Here is a 24,431-nt window from a genome sequence, read left to right on the forward strand (position 1 = left end):
TGGGACCAGCAGCTGCAGGTGCACAGGGTTGGCTGCATAGAATGGTATGTATTGTAGTCATAGTCAGGTGACCAATTGGGTTTGTCACAATGCAAGAGGGTACTGGGGACCAGGGAGAAGGAAGGTGCCTAGGAAAACTTACGCACCTCAATGTTAGGCATGGTGAGGTGCCACCCAACTCATGAGGTGCAGGTGGGTAGAGAATCAGCCTGCAGCCATATACTAGAGACATCAGGGTGGCCAGGAAGCCCAAGAAGGGACAGAGAGACACACACACACATTCATACAGTGACTGGAACAGACACTTGATGAGTGAGTGGAAGTGGTTACTTCAGCAGCGGGGATGGTTATATAGGGGCTTTGGAAAGTGAGAGAGACAGGTTTCGGGGGCTGGATGGAAGGAGAGGGGGAGACATGATAGAACATGGGCTTTGGATGGGAATGAGAAGGCTAAGGAGTAGTCCATGATGAATAACCTCTACTTCCAGAGGGAAAGAAAGCAGGAAACTGAGAAAAGCCTAACTTTCCAAACCAGGTCTACAAGGCTTGCAGGACCAGGCTGGGGTTCACAGTGCTACAGATTCGGAGGTACAGGCTCAGCAAGGATGCCTGCTGGCCCAATGTATGAGTGATTAAATTGAAGACAGACTTTCAGAAAGGGCAGGTATATAAAATATTCATTTATTAATTTTTGAAAACTCATGTGAATACCTAGGCACCTAAATACCTGTCTAAGCTATCGTGTTGGAATCCAGCTAGTGGTAACTGTGCTTTAAAGTCTGGATTGATCAAGAAGGAAAGATGCTTTGACTGCTTCCTGGATTCTCATGCTCCCTTTTCCTACCTAGATAAGCATAGTTGTTTCAGTAGAAAATAGAAACTACTGCTTTACTTCCCATTGCTCTCAGTACAGCCAGTTCATAAACACCACAAGTACTACAAGTAACTGGGATGAAAGGTCTAAAAGCTACAATGGTTATCAAATAGCTTAATGCTAATTCTGACCACTTTATTCTGACAATTTCTCATCAATTATGAGGAAAAATAGCACAGAGGTATTTATAATCCAATAGATCACAGGGATATGTCATCCTATGCTATTTGCCCATCTAGTATTCATCACTTTTGCTATGCCTGGTTCTCCACAACCATCAGTAGTAATGGTAGGAACGCTGGAATTGACAGTGCTCTGGTTGCCCATTTAAACTCTGTGTTATCTAAATGCTGTTCAGAACAAGTCTACAGATACAGCCTATAAAACACTGTTGGCCCCTGGTACCATTGCTACAAATGGTGGGGAATTTTAGGCAAAATGCCCCATTGTTGACATGGCCTAGTATTCATTGCAAACACACCCAGCAAAAAATATGGATTTTCAGTTCTCCTTAAAATATTTACAAAGTCTTAAAAACACCACTGTATCAAGTTGGCTTCTCCTTTATGTACACATGAAGCATCTGCATTCACTCATTACTTAATGCTAACATTTTTTCACCTGATCACCCCATTCATTAATCACAGGCATGTTGATGTCATCAATAAATATGGTCATTTTCTTTCCAGCTGGAGGACCGTAGGTAGTGCCCATTCTTTTATCTATGTAGCTTTCCATACTCCTTTGGAACATATTTGGCAGAGTGGCAGAAGAGAAGTTTAAGCGCTTTGTCAGGTGAAGTTCAGGATCATATTTGCTGGTATAACCCTATAAAATAAACATATGTTTTATGTAATTCAGAACTGCAGAGCACCCACAATTCTAGGTGAAGTCAATGAGAGACACTAAGCTCAGCCCATCTGAAAAATCAGACATAAGGTATCTCAAGTTGGGCACCCATGGACAGAAGCAACCAAAATTACTGTCAACTTTTAAGAATCCTGGACTTACTATTTAGTTTAAAATATTAACAGAAGTTTATTTAAAACAAACATTATGAGCCTATAACCTGAAATTCAAAAAAACTCTTAATCAATATATAGTATTAAAGTTTACAGGGTTTAACAGATGTCTTCAATTGTTGCCACTGTTGACATAATGCAAATAAATCTTAAACTTGTTTTTTTCTGAAGGTAAAGGGGCACTTTTGTAAATGAGAAACAGGCACATCAAAGGGACTGATATTTCTCTTTCCCTGATAATACAGAGAATCTTTGTGATTGTCTGAAAGCTTTTTACCTACAAAGACCTGGGTTCACACTCGTATTATTCCTGCTATTGTTGATGATAACCTTAAGCAGTCAAGGGGGTTCAACTCTCTGCACTGCTTTAGGTATTTGTAACATCACCAACTGTACCAAAGGCGAAATCCACAAACCCTGAATTTAAGTGAAGTCAAGGCAGGTACATTAAGGAGGAAACTGTTTTCTGATATTTTGTTTAACAGGATAAGTCGCTACATGTGCTGCATTAAAAACCTGGGATTTTCAATTGTGTTTTTAACTGAACAGTTTTAAAAGATTCACTTTGCCTATAAGGATGAAAATACCAAACATAATTTAAATTCTTAAATTTATAACAGAGTTGAATGGAAATTCTCCAATTTCAGAACCTCAGAACAAAGAATATTTAGAGCTCTGCATTACTCTTAGTCAGATTTTATAACTATCTGATCAACAGCAGATCTAGTGGGGTACTTCAGAAAAGAAAATCAGCTACATCAGAAAGGAAAATATTTTCCATCCCCAAAAAGATATTTTGATGAACAACATTAGGATCTCGATTTTGCTGACTGCCCAAAACCAGAATCTCCCTTTCAGAAGTGCTGCCTTTTAGAAGCACTTTTTCTGAAGAAGACACAAAAAGATGATGTTCCTCGAACACCATAGTTGGGTATTTGAAGAACACCACAGGCAGCTGGTTAACTGGAGCGTTTCACTGCCCATCCCTCTCCTTATGGTATTAATAATAGCCTGTGTAACATTACAAATGCAAGAACAATTCAAAAGAAATCCTGTCTCATTTTTTTTAGTACAAACTTTACATGGTGAGAATAATTACAGCTCAAATAATTAATGCTCATATATATATGGAATAAATAGTTTTGACTTAAATGGGTCTTCGGAGATCTCCTGTTGCAGAAGTCATGTTGCTGAAAATCATTTCTGACATCTGTAGGACAGGAACTCTCAATGTCAAGATTATTAACCGGATTCTGGGCCTGGTTCTCCACTCTACTACACCAGTGTAAATAAGGCTTTCTACTCTTAGAAGAGTAGAACTCCCAACAACTACTACTATAATAAAGGTTGTAAACCAGCCTCCATTATAACCATCACCATGTATTCACACACAAAGCTTTTCCAAATTTTCAGTTAAACTCCTGAAATTTTCCATTTCAAAAAGGTGCTTGGGGATTTTTGTTTTGTTTTTTTATGAAAGCAGTTGCACATATCTGGCAATTCCTGAACACAAGGAATTCCTTTCTATAAAGTGCAGGTAATGAGCAGGGCCAGCTCTACAGTTTTTGCCGCCCCACGCAGTGAAAAAACTGCCGCTGCAGACGGCAAAAGGAAGAAGCTGCCCCCGACTTGCCGCCGTGGTGGGCGGGACAGAGGAGCTGCTGCCAAATTGCCGCCGCGGCCGGAGGAACTGTCGCCGCTTTCCAACTGCCGCCCCAAGCACCTGCTTGGAATGCTGGTGCCTGGAGCCGGCCCTGGTAACGAGTAAAGTAAAGGAGGAGGAGGAGGATCACTTGGAGAGGCAGTTTGCTATAATCCTTAATATGAAATGAGACTGAATGGATCTTGGTGCTTTTTAAAATTATGCCTCCCTCTGTGAAGGGATATTCTTTTTCTGTTTAGAATAGATAAGAGGTAAGTCACTCCTTGGAATAAGTTCTAAGTATTTTTAGGGAGGGGAGAGGCAGCTGAAGGCTGGAGATAGTTAGCATCTGGCTGAATTCCAGTATGTAGGCTATCAGGACCAACATCCATACCACTCCCCTTCATGCAGCTAAAAGAGTTTTCCCAGCTGGTGCCAGGAACAGAAGTTGATATTATATTGGCACGCATGGAGGCACCAACAGCTGAACTGAAAAAGTAGTATTAATTGCTACTGGTGTCAGTACAAACCACTTGAAGATGGGTCTTAAAATTCACATTCCAGGGGAAGCAGATTATCTAGAGGGTGCGCTGGTGTTTAATCTATAATTTGGGAGTAGATCTTTTCTTCTAGTCTTTGGGTTCTTATATAGTAAGCTATTAAATTTTGTACCTGGACCATGAGACTAACTAGGGGCATTTTATAAATGAAAAAAAAAAACACGCATTGAGTACTTTAAGAGTAATTCTTGTAGCATTCCCCCTGTGGAGAAAAGTACAATAAGTAGTTTTCTATTAGCCAATGAAGAGGGCAGATAAGAACTATTAGACTTGGCCTCTGAAAAATCTCCAAGTGAAGAAAGAAGTTTTTATTTCTGTCCTTCTTAGCTTCTGAAAAAGTCTTTGCAATGTGGACAAATAGTGTTGGGATAAAGGATCAAAAGGACAGTACATGCATATGTCACAGAAAGAGCATGGAGAGAAACATAAGAAATGCTACAGCCAGAGGCAGTGTGTTAGCAAGCTCTCTAATCTAGCTTCTCATGAAAAATCTGGAGACAGCACCTGAAAAAAGGTGACTTGCCTAACAATTATGTCATGGTCCTATGATCATCACTAGCAAAATGATAAATAGCTATTATGTATCCTTTTCTGAACTACAATGTGTGTGTATTGGGCAAAATGTCTCAATGGGAATTGCTGTAATTTAATGTGGTGGGCATTTAATCATATTTTCTAACCTGCCCATTTCAGTGTAACACATGCGCTCAGGTCAATTATTTTTGTACCAGTGCTGTACTCTGAAGATGGGAAGATTTTTTTTCTGTTCTATGTACCTTAACCATAACTGTTTTTGCTGTTCCCTGCTCTCCAATAAGTAGAACTGCTTTCCCCTGCTTCATGATAGTGTCCATTAGAAAATCTGTTCGGACATTGTCTACATTTGGAACTAGGATGGAAGTATATTCTGGCACTGACTCTTTAGGATAAACATATTCAGGTACCTGAAATAGAAATAATATAAACAATAGGTTAGACATTTTCTTCAGAACCATAAGGGCACTGCATGTGAACACAAAACCAATACACTATTTCAAAAGTATTTTTTCTTGAAAGCAGAGTGTTCGCTAGCATTTAGTCAGTAGGCTGCCCTGCTTTCCTGAATGGGGTGTAAGACTAATGGAGTATTTTCACTGCCCCCAGCCCGATTATCCATTTTATAGACTATTTTGGTCTTTGCTGGGGGAACTTAATTATATTATGGTGACAGGCACTGGAGAAAGCTAAGACAGGATTTTTTTTTCCTGTTTCATTCCCAAACTATTTCCATTGTCTGTTCTCAATCTCTGACCCAAAATACTTGTGGTGAGAGAAAAATTCCTTCAAAAAAAGAATCTTATGGTCATTTATTAGGCATAATTTTCCAAACTAAATTACAAGTTTTAGTGAGTAAAAAACAATGTTTTTCTTGTCAAATATATTTATCAGGCTTACTCAAAAGAATGAACTAGTATATTACTGCATACCAACCCTCTTTGACCAGTGCTCCCACTGACCACAATCACTAATACCAAACTCAAACATGGTTTCCTCTCCATTCACGGCTGGGAGTTCCAGCGTTGTAGAATGATTCTGTAAGAACAGTTCCATTTTCACTCTGTCATCCAATTCCAGAAGAGCTCCTACTGACCACATTATAGCAAAAACAAACAAGCGAGCTAGATGCTCTTGGTTGGGCTGCTTCTCATTTCTGTCTGCCAATAAACCCTGTAAAAAAGACACAATGTGTAACCATTGCCTGCTCTGAACTATATCCAGGCACAAATAACAGAATAAGATACAGATAACCTGATGTCATAGCTACCTGTAGGAGGTCAATAGCTTGTTTGATGTACATGCATTCTAAAACTGGCATTTTTGGTGTCACAGCAGTGAAAACAAAATCAATCAAATCCTGCAAAGGAAAACATTATGTTCATCTGAGTATAAAGAAACCCATTTTAAAAACTCATAAATCAGTGCCATGATTTATTTTTAATATAAGTGTTCAATTGCTTTATTCTGTGACTTAAATACATTTCACTTCAATTTCTGAGAGTACGAATATTCAGATTTAAAACATGAAAAGTCACTATTAGCAAACATCCTAAATAGGTAACTTTGATGTATCATAGTGAGTGAAATTATTCATAATGGCTACATAAAGCAATATTCAAAAGGAGCGATTCAAAAAGTGTTCTTGAGTTACATTGCGGATCTGCCATATATGTTGTGCACATTTACTGTTGCCTTTTTTTTGGTTGGAAGACAGCAACACAAAGCTTGCCATAACGATACATACATTAGACCATCTCCCTCTTTCTTGAGTATGATTCTCCTCTCACACATGCTGGTTTTTCACTAATATAACTGCAATGAGGTCCTTGGTTCAAACTGATGTGAGAGGATAATCAGGGCTATAGTTTCTAATGCACTTCAAATAAATTTCTATTACTATATTTTAAATGCTTTCAATACATTGGAAGAAAGTAGGTTGCAAGCTCCAGGAAGATAGTTTAAATGAGTTTATCATTTATTTGGGTATTTTCTTTAGACATGGAGGAACTGGAGAAATAATAAGATGAAATGACAAAAAGTATATAAAAATATTAATGGTATTGAGAAGTTAGATCAGAAACTTCTGTTTTCCCTGTCTCAGAACACAAGAACAAGGGGACATTCAATTAAATTAAAAGGTGGCAAGTTCAAAACCGATAAAAGGAAAAAAAATTTTCTCAAGATGTGTAGACTGTGGAACTCTCTGCCACAAAAATTGAGCAAGATTCAAAAAAGGCTTGGACATTTATATTAATAACAAAAATAGCCAGAGTCATAATAGTTAATGTTAACAAAAATTTTGGATGGGAGATTAAACTTCATGCTCCAAGGCTAATGCTATTCTTCAACTGTTAGAGATCAGGATGAGATCTAATGTGGGGACCAGATTATCTCCCATCTGTCTATTGCAGTACTTTTACAAGTTCCTTTGAAGCACCTGTTTCTGGCCACTGTCAGAGATAGGACACTGGATTAGATGAACCTTAGCTCTGATCCAAGATGACAATTGCTCTGTATCGAATTGTACAAGAAAATGATAAAGCTCAAGTTGCCTACATCAAAGCAACAACAGATTTTACAGCTTTATATTCTCTGACAAAAAGGACCAATGCCACTAACTGAGCATCCTCTTTGTAGGATTCCTCTGATTACTTCAATCTCCAGAAACTTCCCCAGATGCTTACCTCTTGCAAAAAAGCAACTCTATCAGTTATAGGAGGCTGTATAACTCAGGGAGAGGAAATGTGCATGTAGAGCTTAGTGTTAGGATTTTAGATGTGGACAGTAAAGTTTAATATTTTGAAGCCACTTCTGAGGGTCACACTAACCTGACTGAAAAAGCTCCTATGGAAAAAAGAGACCTCAAAGATAGTCCTGATTCTATTGAAAATAGGTTTTTGTGAGTTTATTCTTCTCTTTTCTTTTGGTCTTTATATCACATTTTATATAGAAAGCTGAACTTCTGTAATTGTGTATATTTTATAAATGAGTAAATAGATACATTTTCCCCAAAGTTTCATACTGATATGTAATCTTCTTCACTTCCTGTCCTAAACTGTTGTCCACCACTGTTGTTTGCTATTAAATAGCTGCTGCAATTCCACACCACATGTGTTCAGTAGTGGGTGAAATGGTTCTTGCACAGCAAAGTGTTTTGGGATCCTTTGATAATGAAAGTAAATTTAAAATATTGGTATTATTTTTGGTCTCTTAACAGAATGTTATCATGACAAGAATTATAACAATATTTACCTTGACAGTCCCTTTACATTATTTAGTACAAATTGTCAGGACATCTGTGCCAGACAAAATAATATGGCAACTCTGATTCACAGTTCTTGTTTCTGATTAGGAACTGGCCCTGAGATTTCATTCATGGATCATGTTTACCTTATATACTGATTTTTAATGCTGTATAATCAAAGAACTGATAGTTCCTTGTAAACGAACTGTAAATACTGCATTTGATCTCTCACCTAATTCAGAGCCAAATTTAGTTCAATTCGCATCGATTTAAGTGGTTTTGCACAAGTGGTAATTGAAGACAGATTCTGTCCCTTCTGTAGCATTATCAACACTGTTCTACTACATGTTACTTACTTATAAGCTATCATCTCTGTATTTTTATCGATACTGGGTCTAATGTGAGTAATCCTGTATTTGAAGTTTGAATACTGCTGTTAGTACACTTTATTTTATGAAGTTCTCTTGTATAGTTTACTTATCCAATTTTTTATATACTGAAAAAAGTAAGAAGAGAAAAAGAAGCCATCTGTATATGGAATCAGTATTATCTCCATCTGTAAAATCAGCGTTATCGCTCACATTATTTGAGAAGCAAAGCTAGCTCATTAAAAATGAAAGGAGAACTGACAGTCTGACAACTTTGGTTTACATTTGGATAGTTCCAAATACAGCCTTCAGCATGGAAAAAACTTTATATTTCACTGCTTTTCCATCTCTCAGGCTAATAAAATACACTTTTTTTCTGAAAAACGTCACTCTTATGCGTTCAGAACAAGATACAGCATAAAATATAAAAGAAGATCATGGGACGGAAACAGTAAATTTACCCAAATATACATTATTTTGGAAGCATATTTTAAAAATTCATTATAAAAATTACCTTTCTTACCGCTGCAGGAAATATTAAGTCTGAGCATTACTTTTTGGAGGTTACAGCAAAATGAATGTAATGCCAGAAGTGGGTTTCAATGTAAATGGGAAGGAACTAAGATGAAATGTTTCTATGAGAAGTCATTTGTTAACATTCTAGCTATTGTAATAGTATATTAGTCATTGCTTTTGTCATATTTATAAACTAATTTTTTACAATGACAGGTCAAAAGGCCAGCACAAGAAAAACCTCACTTGTAGACTCCAACAAAAATGAAAAAGGTGGGGAAAAAACAACTATGGAATCTGAGGTAAATGAACAGGGAGAATTGGCAAAAGAGACAGTTAATGGGAAAGGAAAGGAAAGGAAAGGAAAGGAAAGATAGGTTTCAGTTGTGCTACTACAGGTGGCAACTAAAGAAATGAGAAGAAAATTACAAAGGCAAAAAGAATACACAGCATTAACTTTCAGTAGTAATGTTTTATGAAGAAAAATTAAGTTTCAGTTGCATCAGAGATTGTCTATTACATGTAAGACTAATATACATCCACCACTGTGTAGGACTGTCCCTGGTGATTAATGAAAACTCTGTCAATTCTCAGCCTTTGCCTCATTCATGAATATCTTGCAGAGGGTTACATAGCATTTTGTACTTGTAGTATGGAAGGATAAGACATTCTGGATTTTCCTTCTGGTCTTTTTGGATTCAGCATGATTTAGCCTAATAATTTATTAAAGAGATGCTATGTCAAAAGTATCATGCACACAAGTCTTAACTTAAAAGTGCATGGTGCTACAGAATATACACTTCACGGATCAAATGCACCCCTGCTGTAACTGAAGTTAACAGAGCTTCAATAAGGATGAATTTAGCCTGATTTTTTTCTTATTTATTTAAATATAACACAAACAAAAAAGCCCATTTAGACCCTCCTGAGCACTCTAGTGATAATTAAAATACCTAAAACAATGTTAGTCACCAAGCAGCATAAATTAATTCTGCCAGCCAGCAGCATAAAATAATCAAATGGAGATAACAATTTATCTCCAACCAGCCAACAGATTAAAAAAATAAAAACAAAGGGAAAAGCTCTCCCACCACTCAAATTAGTGGCCATATTATCCACCTAATATCGTTTCATTTAGATTACGTTAGCTATTGTTATAGGCCCTTTCTTTGTCCGCATTATGTCTTGTGGTTATCCTTCATGTCAGTTCTTTATTTTATTAAATAAATAAATGGGATAAACAACTGAAGTAGAATTTAGGAAAAATAATGCTAATTTATCCAGATGTGTTAAATAAGTAGATTGCAATTCATTTTAATTTGTAGCAAGTATTGGCCTTAATACCTGAAATACACTGTTAAAGCTGTTCCATAGGACATCAGAGTGTGTAGCAGGCAAAGTTTGCAGCCAAGCCTTTAAAATAGGCCTCCAATCTAACACTGAGGAACTCATGAAGACCATCCCATTACGAGATACTGTTGCTGGGGAAGCATTGTCAATGTTATGGGGCTCAAAAACAATCTTGCAGTTTGGGGACATTGGAATACGATCTCCATTAGCCAAAGTAAGGGTCTTGTTATCATCTAGAACGGAGTTCAGATTTTCAATCCATATTGCATCCACAGGACCATCCAAAACTATCCATATGTGTTCTCCCTAAAACATACATGTGCAAGTGTAAATACTATGATCAAAAATATAGTTTTTTTAACACAGGAGAATACATTACTTTATATAATATTGACTTATAAATTATCTGATCTGGTGCTGAATGCTTTATTATTAATCATAATATTTCCTTTTTTTCCTTATTTACCCAGTGATTTGAAATCTCACTTCATTACTGTGTGTCATACCAAAGATTTTTTGATCAAAGTGACAAAAAGTTAACTTCAGTTGTTATATACAGAGAGATGTTGCTTTCCCCTGTGACAGCCATATGGCCTGATCCTGTTCCCACAAAAGCGGGTGAAAACAATTTCCATTAACTTCAGTGAGAACAGGAGCAGGCCTACAATCCCTTAACAGATGATACCTAATTCTTTCATATCAACCTTTCACATTTTCCAAGGCCTAAATAAAACACAATGCAACCTTCATAACATATATGGCTCTGTGGCAGCACTGTTGGCAGGTCTGAGGAGAGAGAAGAGAAATCAGTATGCAACATTTTTCAACTGAGGCTATAACTACATTGCTCCAATATAATTACTGATCTGGAGTGGCGTGGATGTAAAACATGGGTGGGAGAGATTCCCCCACTTTGTCTCTATATTAAACCACTGAAAATCTTTGTATGGGAGTTGAAAAGAATGGAAGGACTAAAGGTTTACAGAAGATGAAAGAGGAAATAAAACCCTACAGAGCTCACTGATCCAGCCCCAGAACCTCAAGTCTGTGCTTAAGGAGGTGAGTGTTCTCTGGCATGTACTTCAGAGTAACCCTGTATACATTCCTAAATGCTCAGGGCTTGTCTTCACTTCCAGGGATATTGCAGCGGATGTCAATTTAGCGGGTCTAGTGAAGACCCACTAAATCAATGGCAGAACACTCTCCGGTCAACTCTAGTACTCCAGCTCCATGAGAAGATTAAGGTGAGTCGACCAGAGAGCATCTCCCATAGACGCAGCGCAGTGAAGACACCGAGGCAAGCTGACCTAAGCTACATCGACTCCATCTACGTTATTCATGTAGCTGGAGTAGCGTAACTTAGGTCGACTTACCGCAGTAGTGAAGACAAGCCCTCAGACACAAACAACAACTAAAATATTATATTTTCAAATTTGATTTGATCATAACAGACCCTTCATGTAAATGAAGCACTGAAAGGGATGTGTTGCTTTGTAATAATATCTTACAGAAACAGTATTACATGCTATTATTGGCTGTCAGAACACAATATCCAGTTACCTTCTTTGCTTTTAAAGTTTTTCTCCATAAAGTAGAGAAAATGCCATCTGTCCAATCATTTGTAGCAACATCCAGAGTACCAAACATCTGGGAAGCTGTAATTGCCTTTGGGTTCATCCTCATCTCTTTATGAGGAGTGCCACAGTCTGTCATGGCTTTCATCAAGATATTAATGCATTTTGTCTTTCCTGAACCAGTCGGACCCAGAGTCATCATACCTTAAAATAACATAAACTTGTTTTAAATAAAATGCCAAAATGTCAGACACCAATTTAATGATGCATTACATAAGAAACTTGTTTTTTTTAAATCAAAACTAAATTTAAAAAAGATGTTTTTCATTCCACTTTCTTGATGTTGACTGAAATTAAATTTTTAAATGTTTTATTAAAGCCTTTCATAAATGCCTGATTTATTCTGCTAGGCAAGCCAATGTGGCTCTCTATCCTCCCGTAGGCAGTTCTGTTCCTTTTTCTAATTGGAAAACACAGCTGTCTTTCGATGTTCATATGAGGTGACACTCAATTGATTGGTGGTAAACAAAAACAATCATTTTAAAATATCTTTTACAAGAAAGAGTTGTTCCAAGTGATATACAAAACTGAACATTTCTTCCTGGAGACAAGGAACAAAAACATACACTTGCATAAACCAGGAAGACATTTTTGATATATTTTTCTTAGTAACAGACAAACTTGTTACTTCATCAGTTTATACTCATGTTGCCAACTGAGTTCTTAAACAATAAATTAAAATTAGGCTATAGCTGATCCTATTCAGTTACTTTATATTAATTCAAAAAAGCTGTTTGCCAAGAAACAATGACATAGTTTGAAAGCAGATGGGAGATTCAGACTGAGATTTTCAAAGCCACCTAGAGATTTGGATGCCCGTTTCCCATTAATTGTAATGGAAATTGGACATCGAAATCCCATAGGTGACTTTGAAAATCTTGGATGCAAAGTTATGGAGGGATTTAGTAGCATAGAGCTTCTGACCAACATTATGGACCCAAGCATGCGTAATGCAGAGTGACTGTGACTCCCTCTAAAAGGAATAGGAGTTGTATGTGTTCAATACCTCATAGGAGGTGCTCAGAACTGTGCAGGATCCAGCCCTACATTAGGAACATAAGATCTGAGCCAAACCCATTCCAGTTAGAGAGAGACTCTCCGCTGAATCCAATGAGCTTTGGATTAGGCCCATAATGCAGAGCATGCCTCTAGGATCTGCGCACAGAGGGGACTCTAAACATACACAGATCTCCCTCTCTCCCTGTAGAAGAGAACAATTACAGCACTCTGCAGCACTCTTACCATTTCACTCTGGGTCCCCTGGAGAGCTCTCATAGATCTGAAGATCCAGGAGTGGTGAGGGTATTGGGAGGAACTGGAGCTAAGGGAATGTGCACTGTCTCCCCTCCAATTTATAAAATTAACGGTGGAAAGTTAATACAGGTAAAGGTGATGTTAACTTTTCAGTGGTGCCTCTCTGCCTTGGCAACCACCTAAAAGGAGTATTACTAGGCCAAACATCTGCAAGGGAGTCTCTGACAGCAGATCTCACAGCTTCCTTTGGAGCTGCACTGCCAGGGAGCTGGGCCAGAGTTTCAGGGGCCCAGACCCAATATGGAGGCACTGAACAGCAGACCCTCTGCTCTCAAGGGATCTTGGGGATCTGTGTGGATCTCAGGGGAATTGTGGTGTTTGCGGGTGAATGTTCAGTTTCTTGCAGTTGGACACAAATCCCACACTCCAAGAGTAAAATTCAAAGGAAATTCTACAAGGGGAACCTTGAAGTTTCCCTGGCCCTCACATTGGTATTGCCCCTAGAGGGTATTATATTAGCCTCAGAATTTCATTCTGCATTAGACCAATGAATCAAGAAGAAATATTATTAGCCATAACATTATTCAGCTCTTTAGTTTAACCAGACATAATATGTGAACGGACTTTCTGAGACAGTAAAGACCACAGATTTAAATATGCTTTTGTGAAGAAAGAGCTCCTTTTATTTGTTCTAAATGCACCAGGGTATTAGTTTAAGCTAGAGACCCCTGATTTGTGCACTATGGGAAAGCATAAAAAGGATCATCCTTCACAAATCCCTTCATAAATCTTGAGAAATTTAATCAGAGTCCCTTTATCTCTTTTCCTTTCCAGGCTAAGTAATTCTGGTGTTTGCAATCTCCCATCATTTGTAAATCTGGCTGTACCACTGTCTTTGTTACCCTTCTATGGACTGCGTCAATTTCTATTCTATCTTTCTTCAACTGAAGAGATCAGCATTGAACAGAGAAGTTCTAATGGTGTTTGGAAGTACAACAGGCATGTGGTAGTACCCATTACAGTTAAGGATTCAAGACAGTTCATTTGCAACCTCTTCACTTTAACATGGTCATAACTATAGGAAACATTCACCTTTTGAGCTGAAAAGAGCCATGATTAGTCTCTGCCTGAATTTGACTTTTTTCAGAATATTGAGCAAAATCAGCTGTTTCTGAGTTTGGCGAGAAGATTTCCCATAAAAAGACATACCATAGCACAGCTAAATTGTCAATATTATGAGGACAAGGTGGGCTCTTTGTTTATGATAAAAATTATTCTTAACAATTTTCTCATAAAAATATCCATATGAGGCTTTAAAAACGACATCTGTTTAGTTTCAAAATACATTATTAAAGAAAAAAATCTACAATTTGTAGAAAACAAATATAAAAGCCTTTACTGCTATAATAGAGTATGAAACCCTCATTTGGCATGCTAACCATGTCGGACTCGCTGAGTTTCATACAGCTGAATAAGCTTAAGAATCCAGGGAGGATGATGAATAAGCCCTGCTTTCTCTGTCTCTTTCCGAATGGCCGACTCCAGTTCAGGATACCCAACCTTATCAAGAGTAATTCCAGGGAACAGGTCGTTAATCAGACTCATAAATAAAGGTTCATCTTCATCTACCTGTCAATTAAAAAGTAGGGAAAAAAAACCAATTATTTATTCTTTGAAAATAATTATTATTGTAATTACAATCTGCAAGAATATGTTAATTAAATGACAGTAGTAAAATAGATCTCTTTTCTAAAACAAACGTGAAAATTATGAGTGGATGTATGCTATTAAAATGACTTTCAAGCAATTTAGCCATAGATAGGAATTTCTAAATTACATATTAACTTAAAATGTATGTGAATGTTTAAATTTTAGTACAATTCTTGTAAATCTCTCCATCCATTAGTCCTTTAGACAAACAGGCTAGATTTCCCCTTACTTCTTCTCTTGAAGTCTAATTTTTTTCCTATGTAAATCATTATAATATAGACTGTGGTTTAAAAATGTGCATGAATTAGCAAGACAGTTAATTGTGAATCTGGTGTTTGTGTACTTTAACAGAGGTTACACACAGTATATAATCTTCCCACTACAGCAAAATGGAAAAAACGAAGAATTCTTTGGATAGAAGAGGGTAATGGTGGAAGAGAATAGAGTAGATAAGTATTCTTTAGCTGCTTCAAAACAGCTCACTCACTATAAGTCATTCTGGTTGTTATGATGTCTGAAAAGGCAGATGGCCAAGAATTAGTGTACATTGAAATTCTGGATTACTAGGGATCTAAAATGACAGATGAAATGTTAATTCAATGTGCTCTTTTTCCCTCTCTCTTTTGTTTGCTCTCCTTTCCATTCCATATAAAAGTAATTTAAAAATCAGGCTAGATTTTCCTCTCAGATCTTATAGGATTTCTTCTTCTTATTTCCTCATTTGAAGTCTTTGATTGCTGGGGGGGAGGGGGGAAGAGTTGTCCTCTCTTCATAAAAAGGAAAAAATGGGTTCAGAGCCCCATCACTTTGATATGCCAGACATTAAAAGAGAAGTAGTATCATTGCCAACGGATGTAGCCTACTGCTGAGAAAATAAACTTTATTTCATACTAACATGTAATAAATACATTTTTAAAAAGCGTTTTGTGAAGGTAACCAATGTTACGATACCAGCTTGGAGAGGTTCATGTCCCGTAGAACTCTCATCACTACTGTTTTCTCTGGCTCATTGGGATTGGATCTTTTTACTGCTCCAAGAATTCTTAAGACAGATAAAATATTTCTTAATCCAAAATCATAGTGAACCTTAAAACAAAGCATGAACACAATTAGTACTGTCGAAGTTAAGCACTTTAAAAATATGGCAAAGGCTGGAAACGAAATGCATTTAAGAAGTAGCCTATCAATAAAATTTCACAGTTCTTCATCCTCACAAAAAGAGTAAAGGTTTTGTTGGTGTCAGATCCTATAAATAATTTTCATTGTTGTATCTCCAGTTATAACAAACACAATTACATTTACTTAACCTTAAAGTTGTAACACAAAGCCACAGCAAATAAAATCAAAGGTTCTATTCTTAACACTCTGTGTGATGCCAAGGATTTGACACACATATGGCACTGTAAGGAAAATCACCCATTTTCTGCGTAGAGCCCTCGACAATAGGTAGATTCTACCAGACAGACTCAGGAGTGCGTATCCTGATTTTTTATTGCCTAATTTTGGGACTGACACACACGCACACAAGTATTTGCAAGCTTCTCAGCTGTGCAAGTAGCTGAAAGCTGTGGCTCCTGCCTCGCTGTAGAATGAACATCCAAGGAAAACAATGGCCTGCCAATGAAAGCCTTCTTCCTCTTCATCAAAAGATTCAGCCTTGCAGCCACAAACTGTTGTGATGCTGAAGGGTTGAGAGCTCGTGCAAATCACAATTCTGGATAAACCATGTGCTTTAAACTGCTGTGAAGCAAGTTGGAGTTACTTTAGTGATAGGATGGAATAACTATCCTACATACTAATTTAGGGCAGAACAGAGTTGCTCTCACAAGCTGCCAAATATTCTTAGCTCTCCATGGGAAACATGCCTGACCCAATCTTCTACCAAGTGTGCTGCCACTCCTTTGCTCGGCAATGAAGTATTACAGCAATACCAACACTGCGGTTACAAATGCTCACTTTCATAACTTCAGGTGAAAGGTGATACAGAATGGCAAATTATTACCATTTTACTATTATTTCAGGGGAAAGGAAGTACAAAATTAACTGCAAATGTTGACCCAGAGGAGCAGAGACGGGCAAAAAGAAGCAGCTACAGGGGGGAGGAAGAAGTGCAGAGTAATTCTAAACACAAAAGAGGAAATGCTGAAAGATCATTTCGTATCCAATAACATCTTTTTGAAGGCCCAGCATCTCCACTAGTCCTGACTGCTCAGTGCGGGCCTCTGCTGGAATTCTGGGGGCTACTGAACTGCTGCAACCATGAAAACTGTGCCCCTCAGGCCACACCTCTTCCTCTTGGTGTACACTTGAGTATTTTCACAACTGTGTAAATAGATTCAAGCATTAGCAACCACACCTAATTATATTCTTTGTAACTTTAAACAAAGCTTTAAACAATTAACTGTAAACTGTGTTCAAACATGGTACAATGTCCCTCCTTCCTCTGGGTGGGATGAACTACTGCAGATGCAATTTCTAAAAAGGAAATTTTCAGATAAGAAGTTTGCCATTCTAAGGGAAGGGATCTCCTCTTCTTCTCACAGCTGAGAAATCATAGCAATAAATAAAGAATAAGGAGGGAGAGAGAGAGAAAAGAAAGATTATTAGCTAGATTAGAATATCTCCTCTCTTGAAATACTTCAGAGTTCATCTGGGAACCACTACATGGAGCAACTTTCTCCTGAAGGACGCATCTTCAGAGGAATGTATGCCAAGTCTGTAGTGCTTACAGAAAGAGCTGAATGTCCACAACTCTGCCTTGTGTATTTTTTCTGATGTGGCCATACCTCTGTCTGCCCAGAAGATGGCTGTAGATCTAACTGTGGGAGCTGTTGTTTTCTCTGGGATGGGCTGATCTGGTGACATATAAGAGTGTCTGATGCATTCCTTTATACGTTTGGCTACTTTGAGGTCTTGTGTAATTTGCATTTAAAGTGAACTACCACAGTCACATGATTTTTCTTAGCACTTATATAGGTTTTATGTATATTAGGACTGCCTTATGTTCAACCAGACTGTGCAAAGGTGATGTTCTGTCATAGACAGGATTAGTGCAAAAAGATGGTAGAATAATTTCCTGTGAAGGATGACGACACCTTAATGGTGAAGTCTGGTATAGTGCTCATAATTCGTCTGTCTTGGTGAAATGTTCAGCGGAGTTGTGAGGTAGACAGGGCCGATATTTCTGATACTCTCCATGCTAGGTGACTGAAGAAATGATTATCTTATCGAACTTGCAGAAATGCTGTCAGAATCATCAGAAAATAGATAGAAAAACTAGGTAGAGACTTTGGGCCAGATGCTCTGGTACACTCTGGCTGCTCCGTACCACTCTAGTGATACAAAATGATCTTAAGCCTGGCTTAATCAGTCTGCTATTTTTACAATTGCATTGCAACTCTGGAATGTCAGAAAGCAGCTGGAGCTTACTGGCAATTTTGTTCTTCTCCTTTTCATCCCAAAACATCTTTACAGACAGAGGGAGCTGTTACTCTTGCTGTTCATTCCTGTCCCTGTCTTGTTCCTCCATTAAGCCCAGTTTGGTCATGACCCTGCACACAATGTCCCATCATCTAGTCAGTGGTCAGCCTCTAGGTCAGACTGACCTTGGGTGTGTTTGCATTACAGGGAGTCCTCGGACTTATGACACAATTTGTTCCTCAGAATTGCTTTGTAAGTTGAAACGTAAGTCGAAACTGCTTTTCCCATAGGAATCAATGGTATGAAGGGGGGATTGGTTCCTGAACCAAGGCTTGATACACTATTTTCACCACAAAAAGAAAAGGAGTACTTGTGGCACCTTAGAGACAAACAAATTTATTTGAGCATAACCTTTCATGAGCTACAGCTCACTTCATTGGATGCATGCAGTAGAAAATACAGTGGGGAGATTTTATATACACAGAGAACATGAAACAATGGGTGTCACCATACACACTGTAACGACAGTGATCAGGTAAGGTGAGCTATTACCAGCAGGAGAGAAAGGTATCTCGGGGCCTCTCCTTCTGCCCCTCCACCCCCAAGAACATGATAAAGTTCTGTGGTGACCTAGAATCCTATTTTTGACGTCTCCAACTCAAGGAATATTTCCAACACACCTCTGAACAACATACTAACTCACAGATACCTTCCTACCAACACTACAGAAAGAAGGATTCTGGGTGGACTCCTCCTGAACGTCGAAACAACAGACAGGACTTCTACATAGAGTGCTTCCGCCGACGTGCACGGGCTGAAATGGTGGAAAAGCAGCATCACTTGCCCCATAACCTCAGCCGTGCAGAACACAATGCCATCCACAGCCTCAGAAACAACTCTGATATCATAATAAAAAAGGCTGACAAAGGAGGTGCTGTCGTCATCATGAATAGGTCGGAATATGAACAAGAGGCTGCTGGCAGCTCTCCAACACCACTTTCTACAAGCCATTACCTTCTGATCCCACAGAGGGTTATCAACAGAAACTACAGCATTTGCTCAAGAAACTCCCTGAAAAAGCACAAGAACAAATCTGCACAGACACATCCCTGGAACCCCGACCAGGGATATTCTATCTGCTACCCAAGATCCATACACCTGGAAATCCTGGACGCCCCATCATCTCAGGCACTGGCACCCTGACAGCAGGATTGCCTGGCTATGTAGACTCCCTCCTCAGGCCCTATGCTACCAGCACTCCCAGCTATCTTCGAGACACCACTGACTTTCTGAGAAAACTACAATCCATCAGTGATCTTCCTGAAAACACCATCCTGGCCACTATGGCTGTAGAAGCCTTCTACATCCAACATTCCACACAAAGATGGACTACAAGCCATCAGGAACAGTATCCCCAATAATGTCACGGCAAACCTGGTGGCTGAAGTTTGTGACTTTGTCCTCACCCATAACTATTTTACATTTAGGGACAATGTATACCTTCAAATCAGCGGCACTGCTATAGGTACCCGCATGGCCCAACAGTATGCCAACATTTTTATGGCTGACTTAGAACAACGCTTCCTCAGCTCTCGTCCCCTAATGCCCCTACTCTACTTGCGCTACATTGATGACATCTTCATCATCTGGACCCATGGAAAAGAAGCCCTTGAGGAATTCCACCATGATTTCAACAATTTCCATCCCACCATCAACCTCAGCCTGGACCAGTCCACACAAAAGATCCACTTCCTGGACACTACGGTGCTAATAAGCGATGGTCAAATAAACACCACCCTATACTGGAAACCTACTGACCACTATGCCTACCTACATGCCTCCAGCTTTCATCCAGACCACACCACACGATCCATTATCCACAGCCACGCTCTATGGTACAACCGCATTTGCTCCAACCCCTCAGACAGAGACAAACACCTACAAGATCTCTATCAAGCGTTCTTACAACTACAATACCTACCTGCTGAAGTGAAGAAAGAGATTGACAGAGCCAGAAGAGTACCCAGAAGTCACCTACTACAGGACAGGCCCAACAAAGAAAATAACAGAATGCCACTAGCCATCACCTTCAGCCCCCAACTAAAACCTCTCCAGCGCATCATCAAGGATCTACAACCTATCCTGAAGGACAACCCATCACTCTCACAGATCTTGGGAGACAGGCCAGTCCTTGCTTACAGACAGCCCCCCAACCTGAAGCAAATACTCACCAGCAAGCACACACCACACAACAAAAACACTAACCCAGGAACCTATCCTTGCAACAAAGCCCATTGCCAACTGTGTCCACATATCTATTCAGGGGACACCATCATAGGGCCTAATCACATCAGCCACATTATCAGAGGCTCGTTCACCTGCACATCTACCAATGCGATATGTGTCATCATGTGCCAGCAATGCCCCTCTGCCATGTACATTGGCCAAACTGGACAGTCTCTAAATAAAAGAATAAATGGGCACAAATCAGATGTCAAGAATTATAACATTCAAAAACCAGTTGGAGAACACTTCAACCTCTTTGGTCACTTGATTACAGACCTAAAAGTGGCAATTCTTCCACAAAAAAGCTTCAAAAACAGACTCCAATGAGAGACTGCTGAATGGGAATTAATTTGCAAACTGGACACGATTAAGTTAGGCTTGAATAAAGACTGGGAGTGGATGTGTCATTACACAAAGTAAAACTATTTCCCCATGTTTATTTCCCCCTCACCCCTCGTTCCTCACACGTTCTTGTCAACTGCTGGAAATGGCCCACCTTGATTATCACTACAAAAGGTTTTTTTTCTCTCCTGCTGGTAATAGCCCACCTTACCTGATCACTCTCCTTACAGTGTGTATGGTAACACCCATTGTTTCATGTTCTCTGTATATATAAAATCTCCCCACTGTATTTTCTACTGCATGCATCCAATGAAGTGAGCTGTAGCTCATGAAAGCTTGTGCTCAAATAAATTTGTTAGTCTCTCAGGTGCCACAAGTACTTCTTTTCTTTTTGCAGATACAGACTAACACGGCTGCTACTCTGAAACCTATTTTCACCACAATAACCCAGATTTTTGTACTAAATTAATTATAGATGACTAAGGTTGCAACATCAATGTATTTACTGGTTTCAGAGTAACAACCGTGTTAGTCTGTATTTGCAAAAAGAAAAGGAGTACTTGTGGCACCTTAGAGACTAACCAATTTATTTGAGCATAAGCTTTCGTGAGCTACAGCTCACTTCATCGGACGCATCCGGATGAAGTGAGCTGTAGCTCAAGAAAGCTTATGCTCAAATAAATAGGTTAGTCTCTAAGGTGCCACAAGTACTCCTTTTCTTTTTGCGAATGTATTTACTGTACACTGTATTTTGTAAACAGCATTCAAATAAACATATAAACTCACATATGCGGCTCAGAATCCCAAAAACAAAGGCTCATAAAGCCAAAGAAAATGGCACACATGCTGAGCTTCAGCCAATCACTGTTCAAGCTTTGTGATTGGTTGAGCCTGGGGCCGGGAGCCAATCAAAAACAAGTGGCAACCCTACCCAGCAACAAGCTACCCTGCTGCCTCGAACCCAATCAGAAGCGACCCCTTCCAGCTCCATACCAATATAACGCAACCAGGATGTGATTTCAAGTGAACTTTATGCAAATCGAGCATCATAAGGATAAAACAAGTGTCATAGGGGTGAAATGGGAAGTCAATTAAAAAAACGTCGTAAGTGGCATCCGATGTAAGTCGGGCATCGCAAGTCCAAGGACTCAGTGTATTTTTTTTTACATCCTATCACCCTTTGATATCCCTCACGCTGGGATACAATGGCTTGCAGGTGGGTTGCATGGGTGGTGGATGGGGGTAGCCCATCTTGGGGAAATCTACAAGGGCTGCACCAAATATTACAAAATAAGGTGCCAGGAATCAACAGTACCTAGGAAAAGAAAAACTCTGATTTCAAACCGGGGCAGACAGAGCTCACCTAGCCTCTTCAGGCAAGTCTTCCCAGGAGAAGGAAAACTCTGATTTCAAATCCAAGCAACCCAAGCTCATTAGCCTTGGAAGACAAGCAGACTAGGGTGGAATCACTTATACCTGTTCCTAGCAGGCCAGCAGGCTATGACATGGCATTCCCAGGAGCTGGATAGGGTGGATTCACTTAACAAGCTATAACCTCTGAAACACATTTGTTATAGAAACAGTACAACAAACCAAACTGATTTATATGTATTTGACCCAGGTCTGTCAGGCCTAGCATCCAATGATAGGCAGAGCTGATAGTCTCCTAAGAAAAACTGCAAACAGGCATATAAGATGCTGCTGATAGCAGTGTTGTGCTTGGCTAGAGTGGGTACTTTTGGATCTAAGTTCTGTCCATCCAGAAGGTAGTTTAGTATGGCAGATATCCCCGTGTCTTCGCCCTTCTCTGTGCACAAGAAAAATAATGTTATGCTGAGGTTTGGGCAAAACCTTGTTGACTCTGCCCTTCATTCAGGATAAACATAGAAAGAAACTGAACTCCTCTATGGAAAAGATGGCTGAAACAATAGGAATCTCCACCCAAAACACAAGCCACATGCAAGGCTGGGAGGAGTTCAGCCATGCAGCCCCAAGTCGTTTCCTGGGGTTCTGGTGATAATGCAAGGGCAGGGGAATGAATGGATTGCAGCTGTGTATGTGTGTGCACATGAGAGAAACATCACAGAAACAAAGAGAAGACAGCAGAAACCCATGGACAGATAGAGAAATAATGAAGAGAGAGCTTTTGGGTAATGTGCTTAATGGAGAGTGGCATCAATCAGTGAGCAAAGAAACTGACTCCTGATGTCTGATTCCTGCTTTGCTGAGGGATACAAGACTTTGGACATTCTTTGTAAATCAACAGGATTGCATCAAAGAAATACCTCACTCCTCATCATCAATTTCTCTTCCTAAGAATGGCCCTACTGGGTCAGACCAAAGGTCCATCTAGTCCAGTATCCTGTCTTCCAACAGTGGCCAGTGCCAGGTGCCCCAGAGGGAATGAACAGAACAGGTAATCATCAAGTGATCCATCCCCTATTGCTCATTCCCAGCATCTGGCAAACAGAGGCTAGGGACACCATTCCTGCCCATTGTAGCTAATAGCCATTGATGGACCTATCCTCCATGAATTTATCTAGTTCTTTTTTGAACCCTGTTATGGTCTTGGCCTTCACAACATCCTCTGGCAAGAAGTTCCACAGGTTCCTAAAGGAAACAACCTGCAAAACCTCAAATTTTGGCTAACCACTCAGGTGTAAAGGGATAAGAATAATTTTCTCCACACCTTCACACACGCTTCTTAAGTAGATGGTCTTCTAGAGGTGATCATGGTTTCTATTGCCTTTGAGGGAAAGGCTTTTCCTTTCAGTGTCTAGTGCCTTGGTTTGAATCGTCCTGGGTTGGTGGGGAAGCGCACTGATGAATCTTGGCTGATAAGTCCTGTAGTGGGGGCTGATTGTTTGGATGGGTCCCCAATAGAGATGCCATGTTGGAGTTCCACAGTCTTCAAGGGTTTTGGGGTTACCATAATTATTGAATATTATGCCTTAATTTTTAAAAATTATTTTTGTATGTTTTTTCTGTTAAAGGATGTGGTAGTAAAGCTGCCTTTGGCTATCTGTGAGTCAGAGCTTCTGTTTCAATGGAGTTTGGGTCTGCATCTTATGAAGTGCCTGGGGGATTTTGTATTTTTACTCATGGTCAACAGGTTCTCGTGTGGATTTTGCAAGAGGCAAAGTTTGTGAATACGTCATTCAATCTCTGCTGGGTCCACCATTATTCTGCTGAGACAGTCTGCCTTTTAGTTGCTAGTTTCTTTGATGCATGTTGCCTTTATTGAAATTAGGCATTGTTCTGCCTACTATCGTCATTGATGCATGATTTGTTCTTCTCCGTCAGCTGTGTGGATACAATTATTGTGTTGTCTGATTGGATAAGAACATTCTCCCGCATTTTTGACTGAACCAGTAATGGATAGTGTGGTTGTCTTTATGTCAAGGAAATTTATCCTCCTGAGTTTGTTTGGGGGTGATCATTCCCCTGGAGCTGTTAATATGTGGAGCCCACTTCCAACACTTGACAGCTTGGCATCTATTATGGTTATTACACAGTGTGGAGAGAAGAGAGGAATTCTCAATGTGTACCTCTATCCACCATCTCAGTGAATCTGAATGTTATTCGGCATGGCCAGGGAATTATCCCACTGGTAACAGAAGCAGGGTCTGAAGTTGTCTCATGTGTAATCTTGGCCGGGGTGAGATCCTTATGCAT

General features: G+C 39.4%; 1 protein-coding gene across 3 annotated transcripts in view; it reads right to left on the reverse strand.

The window, feature by feature from the left end:
* Nucleotides 1-24,431, reverse strand: part of LOC125631940 (dynein axonemal heavy chain 5) — a 286,700-nt gene that overhangs the window by 130,001 nt on the left and 132,268 nt on the right. For all 3 annotated transcript variants that reach the window (XR_012667111.1, XM_048839434.2, XM_075125496.1), the window contains exons 45-52: nucleotides 15,660-15,794; nucleotides 14,438-14,627; nucleotides 11,671-11,888; nucleotides 10,105-10,416; nucleotides 5,903-5,992; nucleotides 5,569-5,805; nucleotides 4,875-5,042; nucleotides 1,496-1,702 (exon numbers count right to left, since the gene is read on the reverse strand). Coding sequence is in view for 2 of the 3 variants with exons in the window: in XM_048839434.2 (XP_048695391.2) it covers nucleotides 1,496-1,702; nucleotides 4,875-5,042; nucleotides 5,569-5,805; nucleotides 5,903-5,992; nucleotides 10,105-10,416; nucleotides 11,671-11,888; nucleotides 14,438-14,627; nucleotides 15,660-15,794 (1,557 nt within the window). In the remaining variant the exon portion in view is untranslated. The remainder of the gene's footprint in view (nucleotides 1-1,495; nucleotides 1,703-4,874; nucleotides 5,043-5,568; nucleotides 5,806-5,902; nucleotides 5,993-10,104; nucleotides 10,417-11,670; nucleotides 11,889-14,437; nucleotides 14,628-15,659; nucleotides 15,795-24,431) is intronic.

This window comes from Caretta caretta, chromosome 2 (genome assembly GCF_965140235.1).
Source record: "Caretta caretta isolate rCarCar2 chromosome 2, rCarCar1.hap1, whole genome shotgun sequence".
NCBI classification, from domain to species: domain Eukaryota; kingdom Metazoa; phylum Chordata; order Testudines; family Cheloniidae; genus Caretta; species Caretta caretta.